The sequence below is a fragment of the Rhamphochromis sp. 'chilingali' genome, assembly GCF_963969265.1.
Source record: "Rhamphochromis sp. 'chilingali' genome assembly, chromosome: 1".
Lineage (NCBI taxonomy): Eukaryota > Metazoa > Chordata > Actinopteri > Cichliformes > Cichlidae > Rhamphochromis > Rhamphochromis sp. 'chilingali'.
In genome coordinates, this window is record NC_137929.1 from 33,011,629 (window position 1) to 33,032,079 (window position 20,451).

Below are 20,451 nucleotides of genomic sequence, written 5' to 3' on the forward strand. Positions count from 1 at the left end.
TCGTGGCGGAGGTAGGGGTCCTGTGTTTGTGGAGTGAATAGTTCTCTATGTGACTGGAGCTGTGTTTTATATTTGATTCTGATTATCTTTGTTGGTTGTCGTATCGGTCCTGTGGGGGCTGTTTGTTGGTATGCTGACATGTTTCCGTTAGAGATGAAAGAGATGTGAACGGAGATGGCGGCCTGCTGCCCACGTGTGAAGGCACAAAATCTGGAAATATTGGCATCCAGGTAAACAGACGGAGAGTGATAAATAAACCAGAAGTCCTGCTATACTTATAGGCTTTTTGAAATGCTTTTTATTACCAGAGTTTCGGTGGGAAGACACGGAAGGAACGTGATTAAATGTCTTCCGGGAAATCGCTTCTGTCCAATTTTACCTGCGTTTTCCCGCAAACTCGTGCACGGAAACGGATTAAAAAAAAACTTTTAAGCGTGTGACATATTTCGAGAGCACTACATCTTTTCCGAAGAAGCCAAATTGACAGCCCCACCCCTCGTTTTAGCATAATAGAATGCATGAATAGGCTTTTTAATCATCGCGGAACGTCGTCTCACCCCTCATCTCATCTCTCGTCGTGCCGCTTGTGTTGGGAGATGTAAAAGCCGTCAGAGTGACAGCCGCTGAGCAGATTTGCGCAGCTGTGGCCAGAAAACTTTTATTGGAATTGCACTGGGTGTGTGTGTGTGTGTGTGTGTGTGTGTGTGTGTGTGTGTGTGTGTGTGTGTGTGTGTGTGTGAGACGGCCAGTAAGTTTGGCAACCACATTATTAACAGAACCGCTTCCACTGGCCTCGAGATTCAGTTTGACTTCAGTCTGTGGGAGGAAGCGATTGTATTGTTACATGATTTATGAGACTAACAAATGCAAGATGGGTTGGAAGTAAGCGGGCTGGGTATTTTAGAGCAGCACGAGATGAGAAATTGACAATAAAAACTGGACTAAGGACCAAATCTATAGGCTAATCAATGTGGTAGGAGGAACCGGTCGATAACGGCGAGGAGGACTCTCGCTTATGACCCCTGACAATAACACTGTGGTGTTTTTCCTTTTTCTTAAAAGGCCTTTGTGGAGATTTTGTGAGCCTCTAACATCAGATCCCCACTGAACCAATCCGAACTAAAGCAGAACACCGTAACCTTATGGAGGCAGGCTTGGACTGCTCAGCATTAATTTTGATTTAGGCGTGTCTAATAAGCTGAAAAGCCATCAATGCTGGTTTGATCACCAGAAAAGCTTATTATTGTCAAGTGCTGCAAATGACCCGTCTTTTAAAATCAACTCTCTTAATATGTTAGGGTACTAAGTATATAGAAGTATATTTGTTAGCAGCAGACAACATATAAGCATGAGCAGCTTCACAAAAACTCACAAAAATATAAAACAAGGGACATTAGAACTCTATTAAGATGCAAGTTACCAATATATTTATTATCCATCTATTTTGCTGGTGGACAGTATAAAGGATGGGTGTAGCACTGTGATGTCATCCATTGGTTTGGGAGTGAAAAGTGTCCTCATATGGATGAAAGGGTGGAAAAGTAATTTATCAGCTAGTTTGGTTAAAAAGCTGCATTTATAAACTGCATGAATGCAAAGCTAAGGCTAGGTCCACACGAACACAGGTGTTTTTGTATAAACAGAGATTTTCCGTTTTAGCTTTTTTTTTTTAATTTAAAAATGTGCACTTTTGAAAAAATATCTCCGTCCACATGTAAAGGCTAAAAATGAAATGTTGGCCAATCAGAAGTCTAGAAGCCTGGGATGGAAAGAGTAAACAGGGTTTTGTACCCTCACAAAACCTTAAGTAGTTCTGGAAAGTGTTTGTTTTTCTGGAAAGACAGATAATTTTGTGTTACTTTTCAAGTGCCTTCATGATTTCAAATGTTATTAACTGAAGACAGTATTTTAGTTTGGAATGAACAAAATGCACACAGCATACATAAATTGAATTTTCAAAAAAAGTCAATTTTGTTAGAAACCGACGTCGGGATTTGGGTTGTGAGAGCTTCTGTGTTGAATGTTGAAGCCACGTCCGAAGTTCACTCTGACGCCTCTGTCTTTCTAAATGGAGGGACAGTGACGCGTAAGTGTGTAAAAACTGCTGATTAACCGCCATTGCAGAAATTTAACCCCTGTAAACAATAACATCGCGTGTAGCATGACATAAAAAAAACGGCGTGAGTAATTCTCCGTTTTCCTCGTCCATACCTAAACGCAAAAAGTTTTCGAAAATCTCCACCCTGCAAGGAGTCTTTAAAAATCTCCGTGACCCAAAACGCCGTTTACGTGTGGACGGAGCCAGCCTCAAGTGGCCATTAAAGGAACTGCAGTTTTTGCTACTTCTTTGTTCTTTGCGTGCAAGCACAAGTCGTGCTCTGTTGTCACTCCGGCAGGTCATGCATCTCTCAATTTTTGTAACCTTGCTTGTTTGCTACTGTAGCTATTTTTTAAAATAGACAAGCTTGAGGCAAGACTGTGAACGAGTCCACCTGTACAGGCATTTATACGATGCCCATATGGCACCGAACTCCTGGTGGAAGATCTGCAACGGTGATGGGAAAGATTTGAAAACGGACCAAAATGTCGTAACAGTGACTATAAATGGACGCGGCTGCGTGATGATGTCACATTGGTGCAAAAGCAACAAATGTGTTGAGCATAAATGGACCACAACCCTGGCAATTTATGTAAAAACAGTGATCACACACACATACACATGGGAGATGAAAGAGAGAGAGAGAGCAGGAAACATTGGGAATAAAAATGGTTAAAAAGGGATCATGGCACCTCATCCCCCCGCTGCTGTTGAGCGTTGACTGAATGAGGACGCGGCCCTCGGCCCCTGGGCTGGATTTTCGTGCCCTATCCGCCCCCGCATCTCCTCAAATCCATCCTCCATCAGGTTCTGGATAGAAACTGAGTCAACTGCTGAGGGACCTGGGAGAATTGGGTTTCGCCAACCTGGCATAGTACATGTGTGTCAGTGTGTGCCAGCGGAGAAACGAGGCGCGTGTGAAAGGGGAGGCGGGATTATGCATAAATTACAAATCAAAGCAAAAGAAAAGAGAAATGGAAAAAATGTCTTTGTCCTACAAAATCCTGTGTGTGGAAATCATGTATGGTTTTCACACGTGAAAGACGTCCTCGCCACAACATCGTATCAACTAGGAAAAATCATGATCAGGCTCCAGTTTTATCCAAGGTGTTCTCACATGGTGTGGGTGAAGTTGAGGTGTGGGGGGTTTGGTTGAGGAGGAGGATGAGCAGCGTAAGTGAGTCATAGTATTAACTCCCAGGCCTTCTGCTTAATCACTTCGGCTCATGCTGCATCACAGCGAGCTGAATCACCAGACAGACACGTGGCCACGGGTACCGGAGCCAAAACGTCTCTGCAACACTTTGCTTCTTTTATCTTGTAATTCTCCGTCACGTCCAGTCATCTCAGAGATGCTTGTAATACTGGAAACTTGTGTAATTCGTGTAAGGTTACTCAGCTCGCCGTAGGGTTAATTATACTGTATATTCAATGTAGGTTTTTCTCCCAATACTGTGCTGTGTACTTTGCTACAACAGTGTAATGAATTTGTCTGCGGTTGAGCACATATAATACAGAATTTGGGAGAAAAAGTGCTCCGATGAATTCAATAATCACAGAAGACTGTGAGCTAAATAACAGCTGATGTTTAAAACATACAAATTTCCTAAAGGCAAGGAGTCTTCATTCCATGTTTGGAAGAGGCTTGCTTCTAAATTAGCAGTCACGTATCGCAGCTGTGAGCCGTGTCTATGGTTCACTACAAACTGTGACATGGTCAAATGCCGTCTTTGCAAATAAATCAAATCAAGTTAAACAAATGTAGTGTAAATCAAGTAAATGCTGTAGTGCCATTTTTAGAGCATTTCAACTTGCTGTACATCACTACAACCTTTATATCTCAAATTGTATTAATGTGTATATAATAAGTCCATTGTAAATAAACAACTTAAAAAGACAATAAACCATAAAAATAATAAAAATCGGGGGTTTTTTTTTTAGTTGACATGCATCCAACAGTTTTAGCTAACAAGCTAATATGCAACTAGCATGTTTTGCTAACAATTAAATGTTTTTTATCAATACTTGTAGCTAACATTTTTAATTACTGGCCATTTTAATAAATAGTTCCCAATGTTGTATTCATACTGTTAGCTAGTTGTTTTACCTGTCAGAATATTTAGCTAAAGTTTTCACTTTATCTATACTGTAAGACAAAAATACAAACAAACCTTATCAACAGCTTACATGCTACTAGCTAACAATTTTGAACATTAATCCCGCTTTAAGCTTGCTATTTCAGCTATTTCAATCATGTATGCGTTCCTCTTTACACCATATTACTTTCTTTTAGTTAAAATTCATGTGCAAACTTGTTCAGGGCCCCTGAATTCTTTATGTACTGTGGTCCATTCTGCTGCTCCCTTATTTCCCAAGGGTTCGCCACAGTGGATGGATCCACATATTTGATTTGGCACAGATTTCACACCAGATGCCCTCCCTGACGCATCCATCCCATTTATCCAGGCTCGGGACCGGCACCAGGAGTACACCAGCTTGCAAACCCCTGAGGCTGGGATTGTGCCTTCTCTTTCCCATGCAAGGCGAATGTTTTAACCGTTACACCATGGAGCCACTGAATTCTTAATGTACTATGGGTTTTTAATCGTAGGCCACATTTAATATCCATTTCTCTGGGGTGGTCATTTTAAGTTTTATGATTAGAAATGATAAAATTTAAAACAAATGATAATTCATTATGGAGCCACATGGTAGTTTGCTTCCATAACCCCACTGACAATGAGAACATTAAAAGAGGATCTGGAAGTACCACAGTCACTGAAATATGAACGATACCCAAGTGTCTGAGCAACTCTTATGCATACAGGGGGAGATAACCTGAACACATATGTACCAAGATTTTCAGATGGTTTGTGCTTGGAGCTGTTTTGATCCAAACATTCCTGGCGTGAAATGAGAATTAGCTACCGAAACCCCGTTGATTACCGTTCTCTAAAACAATTCATGGGTCATAAGCCCCCTCATCGGAAACAAATCTCCACAAATCCTTCCAGGAACAATCTGAGGCAGCCCACCTGGATTTGTTAAGCAAACAAAACTCTGATAGGGATCTTTCTGTGAACACTGATGCTAATTTGCAATGCAAATGATCTCGATCAGTGGACACCGCAGGGAGAATGCAGCCGTCCTCTGACAACAACAAAGGGAAAGCCCTTGCATCATGCTGCCTTATCCATAGCTAGATTTGTGCCAGCCTTCACCGATGGAAACCTTATCTCTGCTGGCCTTCTGTCCGCTTAAAGGGACGGGCGCCTCTGCTAGCAGCTCCGGGGTTCCCTCCGGGCACCTTATAGCTGTGTAAGCTATGATGTAAATATGAAAGCACTAATGCTCTGGAAGTCACAAGAATCTGCAGCTGTTAGAAGGTGAAACGTAAAAAGAATAAATCAACGTTAGAAAGAAAGAGAAAGGAGAAAGCAGCCATTTACCTGGAATTCAATTCCATAATTCTCCCTGCAGAAGTCTCGTAGTTTGGGATAGACGTGCTCCTTCAGCGCGTTCCTCTCCGCCTCTGTGTCTAAAAATAGAAAAATGGATAAAATATTAAGAGGTGCACATTAAACCGTTTTTACTCGCAATCTAATGAGCTCCACGCCTGCGAAACGCCAGTGAAAATAATAATTTATTGTTGGGGATTTTTCCAGAAAACCATCACTTATTTCTCAAATGCATCCAAAAAAATTAGCCATTAATAATTACTATAATCTGCTTAATAACAATTCATATTTCTGCAAATCTGCCTCCACGCTGCCACAGTTTAGAATAGGGATACGTATTTAACGTTAATTGAATCTGGCTGTTACTTTTCTTATTCAACAAGTCGTCCTGCGAGCTGAGGGTCATGTATGTTTTTAAATTCCCTCTTTTATTCATCCAGAAGTTCAGAATCCCTAACAAGGAACAATTTTGCAATCACGTTATCTGCTTCTGTTTGATGCCAACCAAGGGTCACCAAGGTCACAAGTTTTGCGACTGTCCTTTACACAGCTGACAAAATGCTTTCACAGACGTAAGGATTCAGCAGCTTTCAAAGTACTCAAAAATCTACATATTAGGTGTCGCTTTAGCAATTTAGCATCTCAGTCTGAAAATTGAAGCTAATCCATTTAAGATCCTTAAACCCGACACGTAACATATTGCGCTATGTGACAAATTTTCGGGATGTTACGCTTTCAGCCATCCAAACGTTGGGAAAAAGGAGGAAACATGAGAACCGTTTGGACTCAATCTGCACGTGTACATGTATTTTACTTTAATTGCTTTGGAAAACACTACCTAACACCTTTCAGGTCATGGTTAGGGTTAGGGCTGGAATACACGGCACGCGTATCATAGGGACGCGGTTACCTTTCGCCTTCCCATGGGACGCCTCGGGACGTGACAAATTGTCGGCATGTTACGCGTCGGGAATGAGAACGCTCTGCTAAATCGCCGCTTTTTCCTACGGCCAGCAGGGGGCGACTGCTCTGCTTACACAAACAAGTCAGTCAATATAAGTCTGACAAAAAAGAGTTTTCATTTGATGTTTGAGCTGAGTAAACATTTTCCTTCATATTTTGAAGTCTTTACTCAAACATGATGTTCATGCTATGTTCACATTTAGAGGAAACAGTAAGTTTTCTCGGGGGCGTGGTCACCTAGTCAACAACAAGCAGCTAATGTACACGGGTTCATCGTATCCTTAAAATCAGCCAGATTCCCTCCTGAGCTTATGTCCATCTTTTATATACAGTCTATGCAACACGCATATGCAGGGCTTAACAAATTTATTAGACCAGCTGTCATAATCTCTCATAAACTAAGAAAAAAACCAAACGTCTTTAAATTGATAAGAAGAATTGTTCTTTAGCATTAAAGACATCATTTAATTTACAGAGCTTGTGCATACTGCTGGATTAATCATTACAGAAACAAAAGATGATTTCAGTTATTTCCAGTACTGTTAATTTCAGGCAGCTGTGGTATAAACCTCACACTGGGACTGATAGTTTCACCTGTCAGCTCAAATTCAGCCAGTGTGTCAATGTGTATGTAACTCTCAAATGTGTACCTCACCTTTCTTTTGTTTTTACACCTATAAAAACATGATTAGCTAGAAGAGCCGGCAGTGTTCACACTCTTGAAGAATGTGGGATTATCCAGAATTACACAGGCAGTGATCATATTGGACAGTCAGTGTCACAGAGCGAGTGCCCAACGGCTTGTTTTTGTGTCCCACTTTCTTTCCTCCTCTCCCCTCTTTTTCACTATCTACCAAATGGTTGCTGTAATTCATTTGGACAGTCCCGGCCTCTTTCTCCCTCTCTTTATCTGAAGGGTGTGGACGGATAGTTAAAAACAGAATATGCCCAACAGAGAGGCCCTGTGTGACCGAGTAGCCGGCTCGAACACGCGCGCACATGCGGGCACGCGCGCACACATGGCGGGTAAACAGCCCTTCAGCTGCTAACTGTGTCATATGCAGCACGAGTAGAGGAGCCCACAAATTTAGTCTGACGTATCTATCTCTCATCTATCTTTAGTAAGGCTTCGGGCCGTGACCGTACATGTATCTGCCCACAGCTAACCCAGCAAAATGTCAGCTCGAAAAACCGAACGGCTGTAATCGTATGCAAATTAAATAAATGGCAGTTGCTGCATCAAAGGAGCGCTCATCTCATTCCATCAGCGATACGTTTGACAACAATAAACGTGTAATAGTTTACACTGACACGGATTGGGGGGGTCACAGCAGAGGGAAAACAGCAGAATTTGAGGATTTTGGCCTGTCGTGTGCTCGGGACGACGCAGAAGTCCAATCCAAATCTGCATCTCGCTCGACCTGACAGACTAAACTGTGTTGTTGTTTGTTTTTGTGCTGATAACAGTGAGATGCCTTCCTCTCCCCCTCCTCCTCTCTTTCTTTCTTTTTATTTATTTTTTTTGTGGGATGATGATGAGTTATGGCAGCCTGATGTATGTGTGTGTCTGCGCTCCCACGTGCAAAGGGACAAAGACTAGATCCTTCACTCGCCCGCGTTCTCGCTCCGTGTGTGCTTGTGTGTGTCCCTCCCTACAATTTTCCAATCTGCTCATTTCAATAGCACCGACCAATCTATCTTTCCTTTCACATATGTCCTGTCAACTTGCTTTATTTTCCTTTCTAGCTTCCCTTTCTCCCCTCTCCTCCTCCCTCTCCCTTGTCCTTTTGGGTAACGAATGGGCAGTCAGTTGAACAGAGAAAAGCAGCCAAATGTCCCCGACGCTTTCCCTGCTCTTTTTTTATCATTTGTTTCATCCTGACTTATTTTAAGCATTTAAAAAAAAAAAGAAGAAAATAACAGGAATATCCATCAGAAGTCCAAAATGATGGCGTCAGATTGCTTGTTTTGTCCAAACAACCGTCAAACGCCCAACTGGCTTGATTGAAAAATGATACAAAAGCCACACTTTGGAAAGCTGCAACGTTCGGTATTAAAATCTCCACATTTCCCTCTATAGTTGGTTATGCTTGACATTGCTTCTGCTGGTCACTCATTCCCCCAGATGGCGATCACTCTACAGCTGCCCTCTCTGAGTCTCATCAACAAGGCTCTGACAAAGCAATCACTCTGCTCTCATCAAGCTTCACTCCAGAGGCACTCAGTATACACAACTGCTTTGGGGATCTTTGATTAAAAGAGAGAGAGCGTTGTCCACAAGACGGGTGTCTCAGCAAACAGTAGAGTGGCGGGACAGAGCGGTCATCCTCACTGTGTGTGTCTGTGTGTGCGTTTCTGATGTGATTTAAGGGTTTAAGGGCCAGGTTTAGTCTGTCGCTCAGATTTCTGCCGGATACCACAGAGGTCAGTGGAATTTAATATATTCAGGAGAAACTCAGACTCACTGCTGCTCTGGAGGATCTACAATGCATCAGTGCTTCCATTCACCTCCACTGTACTGGAGCAGAGAAAGAAAGTCTGACAGACACAGTCCAGACAATTACGGTCCTTTTTTGTCATCTTTGGTTCTGCAGGCTGACCTGATACGCTCATTTCCAGCTCCATTTGTATATATTTTTAAACTACACTAGAGTAGTTTTTAAAAAGTAGTGATATTAAGTATCCTTTGTTTGGAGATGCTGCCAGGTGAAAGCCTCTTCTCTCTAAAGAGAGCATGGCAGCATGGCTTAGCTTTGCAAAGTTGCATCTCAACAAAGCTCAAGACTTGTGGAACAATGTCCTTTAGACAGATGAGACCACAGTGGAAATGTTTAACCCTAATGCACAGGGCTATGTTTGGTGAAAACAAGGTACAGCATATCAGCACAAAGACCTCGTACCAACTGTGAAGCACGGTGGTGGAGGGGTCATGATTTGCGCTTGTTTTACCTCCATGGGCTTTGAGTCGACCATGAATTTGTCTGATTACCAAAGTACTCCAGAGTCTTCTGCCATCTTTGCAGCAGGTAAAGTTTGTCCAAAACTGGGTCATACAGCAGGACAATGACCCAAAGCACAGTTGCAAGCTGCTGCTATGCTCCAATCAAAGTCCTCAAGACGACTGAAATGCTTAACCACAAACTTCAATGGTCTGAAGAACACAGTAAAGAAGAGTGAGCTAGAATTCCCCTGTAATGGTGAAAGAGGCTGATTAAAGTCATACAGAACTCTTAATTCAAACTATTGCCGCTAAAGCACAAGACTTGTGGAACAACGGGCGATCGTGGCTCAAGAGTTGGCAGTTCGTCTTGTAATCGGAAGGTTGCCGGTTTGAGCCCCAGCTCCAACAGTCTCGGTCGTTGTGTCCTTGGGTAAGACACTTCACCCGTTGCCTACTGGTGGCGGTCAGAGGGCCCGTTGGCGCCAGTGTCCGGCAGCCTCGCCTCTGTCAGTGCGCCCCAGGACAGCTGTGGCTACAATGTAGCTTGCCATCACCAGTGTGTGAATGTGTGAGTGAATGGGTGGATGACTGGATGTAGTGTAAAGCGCTTTGGGGTCCATAGGGACTAAGTAAAGCGCTATACAAATACAGGCCATTTAGGGGGTTTTACAAGTAACCGAATCTTATAATGTAAATAAATAATGACATGGCACGAAACAGAACGGTGACCTAACCAGGGCGTACCCAGCACCCCCGTGACCCTGAGGGGTTAAGCGGAAGAAGATGGATGGATCTGTTAAGGATCACGTGTTTTTATTATTATCTTCTAATATGTAAAACCTTAGAATTTTATGGGGTTTACATTTTCACAAAGCAATTCAAAAACGCCCTCTCGGTCATATGCATACATGAACAAGATGGGGATTCATAACAATCATGCACATCTGCACATATCTTCACTTTAATTCTTCTTTAACAAAATAAAGTCTGCGTAGAATATCATCATACCGCATTAAGGTCACTGATTGGGCTGATCAGTATCTGTTCTCTGATGACATCATGAGTTTCTGAAAAGTCAATTTATGACGTTTTTAGTTGGACAGTTTAGTTCAACTGTATGTTGTGAATAATGACCAAAAGTTGGAGTCAGATAAAAACTGAAGAACAGATGTTTTCTAGGATGATACTGTGGATTGTCTATTTGGACGTAATGAAACGAACACAGACGAGAGACACAACAAACTGCGGTTTAGGGTTTACACTTAGACTTCGACTGGATGGTGATGCACTGGGCTAAAACATGAAAGCATTTCCTTCTCAGGCTGTTCACTGTACCACACAAGCGTCAACTGTGGAAAAGTAAACGCATAGTCAGTGAGCAAATCAATACCGAGTGACCTGGAAGATACTGAAGGCAAATTGTGGCTGTGTAAATCGGCCATCCATAAAGGCCAGATGTTCCTGCATTTCCTGAGCACAAGGAGACCGAATCGGGATGTAGGAAAACCCGCCAGAGGTTACCGCGGCCCCTCCACTCGCGCTTGATGACGCGCATCCAGGGAAAACAGCAAAGTACAGTAATGGATGGTACCTCGGTATTGCATGTAACCGTGACTAGAGGACTCCCCACGGTCTCTCTGCCAGCAACTTAATTTGCATTTGATTTAACATCCACAACAGTGACCGCACGCACAACCGGTCTACCAAACATGAAAATGTTCATTTTGTAACATCTGTGCTTGCAGCTGTTCACTCAAAAGCCACTCGTGTGGGGCAGTTAGGGCTTGACATGTTCGCATTCGTGCCTTAAATGCACAACCTTTTACAGCTATGTTGCAGCGAGCCGCAACGAGCGGAGAATTTCAACATCTCACAGGCTCTCCTCCCTGTAGAAGATGGCAGTAACCATGGACACGGCATGCTACCTTGTAATTCATGGAAGTTTCAGACTAATATCTTGCCTCCTCACTGAGACTCACTCAGCTCTCTGGTTAACCCCTTAAGCCCCAGGGCTGAAAAATACCCAGAAATTCAGCCCCAAAGACTGAAAAGCTGTCGAAATTACCAACACTGGGCTCAGATCAGCCGGCCCAGAGTTCCATTCGCATGTGAATTACAGCGCAAATAAACACCTTTTATACCAATGAGTCACAAATTTCTAATGTTAGTGCACCTGTTTCAGTCTCATCTGAAAAATTACCAAAAAATTTTAGACAACAAAAATGAAGCACAACAAATGCTCCAAACATTTTAGTCACAGTAATTTCAAGTGGAAACCCTCTGTGACCCTCTAAAAATAGAGCCAGGTTGCATTATTATGCATTTTATCCATGGCGGACGGGGTAAGGTTTCCTGAGTTATCGTGGCGCTCCACATGTTAGTAGGTGGAGATGACTTCCTGGATGTTTTTTCTTGTTTCGTAACATCAGCAGATGTGGAGGATGTCGACGCTCCTTTTATATAATGTGCAATCAGACGCCTATTGGGCTCGTATTACATTTGCTTTGGATTTTTAAAGTACTGTTTATTCAGACTCATTTATTCTGGCTTACAGTGTTTACATCTACTTTATACCAACATTTTCTAATCTTAGCATTCATTTGAATCCTGAAAGTATCCGTTTTAGGCGACTTGCATGCAGTATGACCTTTGTGAAGACAACTGCAGTATATTTACTGAGTGCTTGAAGGAACTATAGAGGAAGACCAACAGCTAGGTTTGCTATTCTATGCAGAGTGTAAGCTTTGTATGTGCAGCTGGACCATGACCTCATGGACTGACGATGGTCACAGGATCGCCAGCAGCTTCCCAATCAAGGTGATGTTTTTCTATCAGTTCCATTAAAGCTATATTAAAATAATTATAAGAGTCATATTAAAAGCAATCTACCTCGTGTCAGTATCTCTGCATAAAACTCCAAATAAAACCAGAGAAATCAGAGAAAGAGTGTCTCCATCTCTTCATTTGACTTTCAGTTAGAACTTAATGTAACCGTGTGCGTGCAGAGACACTGGTTTATCTCCTCTCATCAACTGTTTTTCTACCAGGTGTTTGTATTTGTTGGTGAAAGACTCGGCTGTGTCTGAGGAGAGAGGGGTCAAGCATCTCTGTGTTGAGTCATCTTAAGCTGCAGGCTCCACTCCTGGTGACCGAACAGGTCAGCAGAACTATAGGCTTACAGAAAAAAACAAGTATAAAGGAGCAAAAAGGCAAATATTATGTCTATATGATATCCCGCCATTGATCATTACTAATTTTGGCACGCTAAATTGTTCAACCGTGTCTGTGAATGAGGCTCATCATCATGGAACAAATTAAACTCCCAGGTGTGCGCCTCCTCTTGCTCCTGCTGTGTGGAGAGTCTGCTTTATGGAGGGTGCGCAGTGCCAATTAAACCCTCCCCGGACCTGCCCCAGTGTGTCAGTTATTGGCAGTCTAACACGGGATGATAGGACAACGTAACTACGGAAACGATCCAGTTCAGAGTCATGGTGGTTGGGCCGTGGGAGGGGGTTACACCCTGGACAGGTCGCCAATCTGTTACAGGACTAACAGAGAGACAGACGCTCATATTCACACCTGCTGTACATTTAGACTCACCAATTAAAATAACCCATAAACGATTTATTACTGTAAATGAACTTAAGGTAAAGTAGATGCTAAATAAGTGTTGGAGCTGCAGGCTTTTCTCCACGTTTCCATTTCTGCTTTGTAGTTTATGTATGTGACTCCAGCCCCCTTTGCATGCATGGATGCTACTGTGACAGCTATCCTGAGGATGAACGCTGGCTGCAGGTGATTAATCATTTCAGGATCGTCTGTCATGTTGCTGAACTTTAACACTGCTGTCAGCCACATAAACCTGGAAACCAAGCACACTATATAGACAAAAGGTACTGTGTTACCTACACTTTACACCAAAGGGAGGTCATGGAAACCTGCGCCATGCTCCGCTGACATCCCGAAATATGTACAAAAGCGGCCGTGATACAGCTTCAACTCCTGGATCGAACCATGAAATTCTCCCTGCTGCTGCCTTCTCCTGATTACTGGATGAACCCAGAATCTCAGTTTTTTCCTTTGCTTGCTTAGAAACATCAGGACCTGCTCATCATCACTTGATGTCGACTCTGTTTTTGGCCCCTGCATGTTTTTTCAGGAGGAATTTTTTGCAAAATCATAAAATTCGAAATTGAAAAATGTAGAATTTTTTTTCACAATGTATTTGATGCCTTGAATTCAAATGTTACAGAACTGAGTCTTTACACACGGCAGCATGGAACTGTCCAAAGTCTGATCAGCCACCTCATTCAAGTCGCAGCAGTATTTAAGGTTGACTGTGAGGTTGATGAGGTAGTGGGACGTGATCCATCCTGATTTTGCGAGTCGAGTCGGACTTCAATCAAAAAAAAAAAAAAAAAAGTGTAACAAAGCACCAACATTTACGGTTTTCAACTGTATTCACAAATACAAATTACTGTAAAAGATGTTCCCGTCTTTTACAGTGTCTTTTTTCCTTTCCTCCTTTTACTTTGATCAGTTTGGAAAGTTGCCTTTCTCTACTTAGTCCATCAGTAAGTTTAAATAACTGGAAGTCAATCTGACTCAGAAACCATTAGCAAATTTAAAATATCTCTCAAGACGCACAAAAAAACATTTACTGGGGCGTGCTAGTTTCAATATGAGATTGAAAAGCGCCCCGTCTCTGTCTCTGAAGTGCAGTTTATGTGCGCATTCACACACAAAGACAACGATTGGCTTATTTAATATAAACCGATTACAAGTCGCATCTGTTTTCCAGGAATTATGGGAGCACGTTGCTTCCTTTCATCGCTGTCACTCCTGACAAAATATTTTACAGTGCGTTCCATGAAATGGCTCCAACACCCAGGGAGTTAGACGGGTATGACAGGGCAGCTGCAGAATTTGTCAGAACAACGTTCCCGGAGGGAGGTTGCCGAACTGCTCCGCAGCACTCTGGAAAATTCAGAGAAGAGGTCACTGAAAGCTGCTGCCAAACTAGTCGGTGTGAGCTTCCTTTCTACCCTCAGGAGGAAAGCAGACGCCACAAGAGGGTAAAAACCGCCTCGGCGGCACGTGTCATAAACTCGCCGCATAATGGGGTTGGGCTCGTCCCGAAACTCCGGCACTTGCCGGGCCCAGGAGGAGCAGTTCACTGAACAAAAGCCACGCTCTCCGCCTGCCATCTCCCTGCAGCTCCTGCCTGCCGATCCCTCCCTCCCACTCTCTCTCTTTTGTTTTCTTTCACCAGACACAATCCCAAAAAATTAGGAGAGAATTAGGGATGAATTTTTTTAAAGGAAATCTGCGCTCAGAAGCCACAAAACAAGCTGAAAAGAAAGTTAAATAGAGCCAGCTGGAACACTGGGAATAATTGCAAGGTGAAATGTAATATAATTAGTGGTCTCTGTGGTGACATGCTGTAGCCTTGATGGCGGTGCGTTGGAGGTTTAGGTGATTTCATGCATCGTATCCCTAAAGGCCCGGTGCCTTTTATCAACTTTAAACAGCTTAGGTGATGTGATAGCTTGCATACAAATACCTCACTATAGTGCATACCCAGTAACAGAGCCCCTGGGGTGACTAGAGCAAGGTAATGGAGTTGTATTGATACGTTCATATGAATCGAGACACACAAAGATGGGCCGGTAAGACGGGCCAAAGATTTCTCTTTGGTTTGTTGCCGCCGTCTGACTACTGGCAAGAACAGATAGTGGGGGTTTTAATTGATCGGCTGTACCCACACACACAGATCCACCTGAGCCAAGATTCATTAAAATCCACAGGAGGAGGGATTTCTTTGCTGTACACTGTGGCAAGGACGCGAATGCCTCTATAGAGTCTGTATCGCCGCACTGGCGAGTAAACTTTCTGCAGTGATCTTGTGCTCTTTTTTTAAATTACTGCTCAAATTGAGTGTCGTGCCCCTTTTTAGGCGATGTAAACAAACACAGCAGAGGTCCGCGAGGGCGAACGCACCGGAGACCGTGCTCTGCGGTCATCTGTGGCTTTCTGATTAAGGTGCATCAGGGTCATTGTATTCAGCAGAGCCTACACCGTAACACACGTTGCAAGCGTGTGTGTCTGTGTGTATATATATAAGTCAAAGCAGAGATCCCCGGATCATCAGGCGCAATAAAACCAAGCAGTTACACTTTTACGACAGCGAGGTGATCACTTCCAACAGCGCTGTTCCCCTTTCTAGTGTCTGACGTTACAAATAGTAAATCTATTGGGTTATATGCAGCATATATTTCGCCAACTGTTACCAAGGGAAAGATTGAGTGAGTCCACCTGACCATCAACTCCTGCATGTGGAAGCAGAGCTCATCTTCCCATATCTGAATGCAGCTCAGACAAAGGGCTGCAAACTTGACCTTTGTCTGAGTTTCCAGCCTCAATCCCGACTTGCTTTTTCACTACATGATGAGTTGTGGAAAAATGACGTAAAAGTGTGATGTCGATGTGCAATAATGCACAACAGCTGTCTGAATGCACGTACAGTTGTGTGAAGTGCAGTAAATAAATGCATGGATAGCCCCCTCTAGTGAACATGCAGAAAGAAGCTCTGCAGTCAGGCTGTGGGCTGACCTGGGTGACATCCACTAATAACAGCCTTTCTTTTATGCTTTCCTTGCATGCAGCGCCTGCAGACATAAACAAGAAAGTTTAAAAGTATGGGAAAGTACCTGAGAACAGTGCGAGCGTGTTATGTAAGTGATAATGTGGCTAATTGCCTGACCTCTGACCAAAGAAACCAAAAGAAACGCACAGAACTGCTGTTTTATTTGACCGAGGTGAGGCTGAGGGAGAATCGGCTGTGCCTCTGCACCTCTACGGCTTCATTAGTAGAAGCTGGATACCAGGCATCTCAAAACAGCAGCTCATAATTAGCTGTCTTCGTGCCTCGGGCTGAGATGCGGGTCTTTCCATTAGTGCGATCGGTGTGAAAAGAACTCCTCGGAACGTCCCCCTCGTCCTTATTTTCAATCCACGTGTAGACTGGAGCGTTAAATTCGTGCTGAGGCGGTACGGTTTAAACATCTGACTCAGCTACAGGTGGCTAAACAATGCCAGACTTTTCAGCGGTGAGAGGCCATTACAGTGCAATAATCCAGGGTCAGCTCATTCAGGTTTTTCTGGGGTCCAGAGCAATTTTGCTCAGTGAGGGAAGGCAAATGACAGTGACGTATCGACAAAGGCAAACTCTCTTTTTAAATCCTTGGCGTGCCCTGCTTCTCTCCTCCTCCTCCACTCTCCCTCCATCCCTTTCTCTCGTAGCCTACTCTACTTCCCTTGCCTTGTTTACTCCAGTTTTGCAGAGCCTATTTTTACCCCCTTACCCAAAGGGCATATTCAAATACAGAGCTGCAACTGGGTGTCTCCCTCACGACCCGACTGTCTTGCACTCTGCTAGGTTGAAAGCAGTCTGCTCTATATTGCATCAGTGACATACACAATTTCACTTGAGTCAAAGTTGTCACATGGTCTAATGTAACCTCATCTGAGACGTCGCCAGCCGCTAAAGTAAGCCGGTCTTTAAATGTCGCAGCTTGTGGCTCAATCTGAGAGTCCTGACCCGTCTTTCCAAAGGAGACCTGAATCAATAGTGGATCACAGGACCCCGAGCTTCAAAGCGGCGGAGCTGCACGAGCCTCTTGCTGCACTTTTGAGACGCTGTCTTGAAATGAGCGTGGCTGATTTCACCCAGAAATTCTTTTTAAGCCAGAGTACGGCTCCAGACATGAAGAATATGGTGAAATACTCGAGAGCATTGTGTCACTGTGAGGGTGCACGGGCTTCAAAAGAGGGAGAGGTAGAGGAGGAGGAGGAAGGAGTGGTGGGTAGGAAGGCAGAGAGGGGGGGGGTGTCACGCTGACACTCTTACCGTCGGGGTTGGCACAGATGAAGACCCGGACGCTGCGGCCGGTGGGGACGTGGTGCGGCGGCAGGGCGTTGATGTTGCCGCTGATGGCCGCCCTGCGCAGCGCAGACTCCCGCGGGCAGGGCTGCCTGCTCCCCACTCCCGACGGCCACATAGGAGGCGACTTCCAGCGTGGCTGTACACACGCACAGAAAGGAGGGAGGGAGGAGGGCATGTTAGCACGGCCAGGGACCCACAGGCAGGCACATGGAAAACACATGCATGTTTGCGCGCAGATTCACCTGATCCATCCACACACACGCACGCATGCAGGGAGCGTTAATTATGGCAAAGGCATGGAGCTGTGTCTAATAGCTGTTTGCTATTATTTTATTATTATAATTTGCTACTAAGTTTGACCACCTTTACAGGCACTGGTATGGCATGAACCCTAATTAGTCTTAAGGTGGTTAAGCTTACTTAAAATACTCTAAAATCTATTTATAAAACATGATCTAGTAGTCTACCTTGTCATAGTCATAACGTCCATGCTTCACACACACCAATCAAGTTAGGATGGATCTGTCAAATCTTCTCCAAACACAGGTATGAGACTGAAGTTTGTTATTGCATTCGTGTAGTAGGGGTATAATAATAGGATATTACGCACAGACTACTACCGTCATGGTGCATGCGTAATTTGTATACATGTCCTTGGACGCATTCATGAATTTTCATGCCACTGTGGGACAAACAGACAAACAAGAACGAGACGATACAAAACTCGTATGGACGAACAAGGCAAGCATCAGTCGTGTTCCCACCCCAGAGACGATGCTTGTGAAAGGCGAATAACCGCTAACAATGGTTATTCCGCCGGGAGCAGATGTGAAGTCGCCGGTTTTCCGGAGTTGGTCTATCCTGAAATCTTTGTTTCAAAGACGGAAAACCTCAAAAAGAAAAAAATAGACAACAAAAAGGCGGGAGGGGGAAAAAAGTTGGGTAGTCCACTACTGATCACTACATCAAATCCTCTTAAGAATCAGACAACTACAATCACTTAGGGGCACCGCATCCACAGAGAGTACTTGACTACTAGTGATGCTGGAGACAGGCACAACAACAGGATACTTCTTGTTGCTCACATTCATTCGCTTCATTTCGTGGCTTCCGAAAATATCCAAGCGTCGAGGGCGGTAAAGGCAAGATAAAAACGCCCATCAGAGTTGCCGTGACTGAGAGACGACGTGGGGAGACGGTAAAACGGACGCCGTGTGCCGGAGTGCTCCCTTTGGCATCCTGCTGTCTCTGCGAGCCGACCGAGCTCTGAGAGGCACAGGGAGCGCGAAGCCGGACAAAATAAGAGCGCGGCTACCGGTGGATATTTTCAAAATAAAGCTACAGCTTTTGATCATGTCGCTTTTCAAGGGTCTACCAAGAAGTTTAGACTTCGTTAAACCTAGGGATATAATTATTTCCCATATCGTATGTTTGTTAAGCAAAGAAATATGCACAGCCTTCAGCTCAGTACTCACCTAACCTTCGTTCAGTGAAGTTGCGCTTTTATGTTGAAAGTGACAACTTCAATTCCGGTAGTGCCCCAGCTTTTAACGTCTGACTTGACGGCGGTGACAGACGAGAGAAGCTCTGCTGGATGCTCTTTTTCCACTGTCTCCCTCCACTCCAGTGGACGGACTGGTGCTCCCTCAGTCTCTATTAAGATTGCAGTGGACCGCGAAGTCAGCAGTGTGCTGCCGTAAATGACGTTACAACTCTTTAAAACAGTCACGACGCAAATAAAGTAACGAGCAGCGACGTTACATTTACCCAGAAGCCCTTAGTGGTAGTCTTTTATTTATTTTTTTTAACCCAGTAGACGTCAAGTAAAGTTTAAGTGCCTATTTAAATTAATTCTATTGTAACATCTCGTCATTGTATTTTGACTTTTTTTCCACCATATCTTATAACTTAGCCCAACTTTATGGCCTTAAATGAACCTTTTAATTAAATGCTATATTACTTTTTTTTTTTTTTTTTTTTGGAGTAACAGGTACCTGAAAGCCCCCTTTTCCCAAACATGGGGCAGGCAGCAGCCAGAGGAGAAGGAGAAAGAGGAGGAGTGGTTTGAATTAATTGCTTTATCGATAAATGTACCTCTGCTCTGCAGCCTCTGGTTATTCGTGCTGGAAGTTTAAGTGCATTGGATTTGTACTAAACGGAATTGATTACTGTGCTGTTCTTGTGGGGTGGGTGGATTGGGGGGTGGGGGGGAGACGCTGAACCATATATTTTTCTCTCCCTTCTCAGTCTCGGTGTTGAAGCATTTCTCTGAACCTATATGATGAACAGTATGTCTGTTGCTCTGAGCTGCACAAATGCTTTTGAATTATGGACCCACACAAGAAGAAAAAAGGCCTGCGGATGTATAATATCCATGGCTACATTTTTATATAGGAGTTTAAGCATATTACTAACCTTTAAGATGTCTACATGGATCCATATCATAAGTAATGGAAACAAAGAAAAGATTAAATCTTTTAGCAGCCAGTTATACAGACAAATTCACAATGAGATTAAAAAACAAAACAGCTCCTTTACCTTATGCTTGGCTGATTCCTAAGCCTAGGCAGAGCAAGTTACAATGAATGCAAACACCAAATTAAATACATTATCCTCATACATTAAATAATCAGCTTCTATGTGACTTACTTACAGCTGCAGGTCTCGAGGATGATTCAGGCTCTGACGGCTCGTGCCGACCCATTTAAGGCAGCCTGCAGGGCATCCAGCTCACACCAGAACAAAACAGACTCCGGAAAAGCACAAGTGGAGCACCGGAGACCGGAGCCTTGTTCCCAACAGCGGTGTGACCTTTCTTTACTTGGTTGTTCCGCTTCCTCTTATCAGTCAGTTAATCATGAGCACCACAGTCTTTCCAAAAGACTTCACACAGCTGGTTGGGCGAAATGTGATGTGGCAGGCCAAAAAAAGGGTTTCTGCACATGCACAGAAGTTAAGCGCCACTTGGAAGCAGCTCTAAGAGTGAAAAACAACAGCATAATGTGCGGTATGTTCCAGGGCTGCTGTCCAGCTCTGTCTCCTTAAA

General features: G+C 43.8%; 1 protein-coding gene across 1 annotated transcript in view; it reads right to left on the reverse strand.

The window, feature by feature from the left end:
* nwd2 (NACHT and WD repeat domain containing 2) overlaps positions 1-18,652 on the reverse strand; it is a 55,533-nt gene extending 36,881 nt beyond the window's left edge. Inside the window, exons 1-3 of the mRNA XM_080905477.1 lie at positions 18,491-18,652; positions 17,370-17,541; positions 5,548-5,636 (exon numbers count right to left, since the gene is read on the reverse strand). Coding sequence (XP_080761603.1) covers positions 5,548-5,636; positions 17,370-17,541; positions 18,491-18,505 — 276 coding nt within the window. The 5' untranslated portion in view covers positions 18,506-18,652. The remainder of the gene's footprint in view (positions 1-5,547; positions 5,637-17,369; positions 17,542-18,490) is intronic.
* Between the last annotated feature and the right edge of the window lie 1,799 nt (positions 18,653-20,451).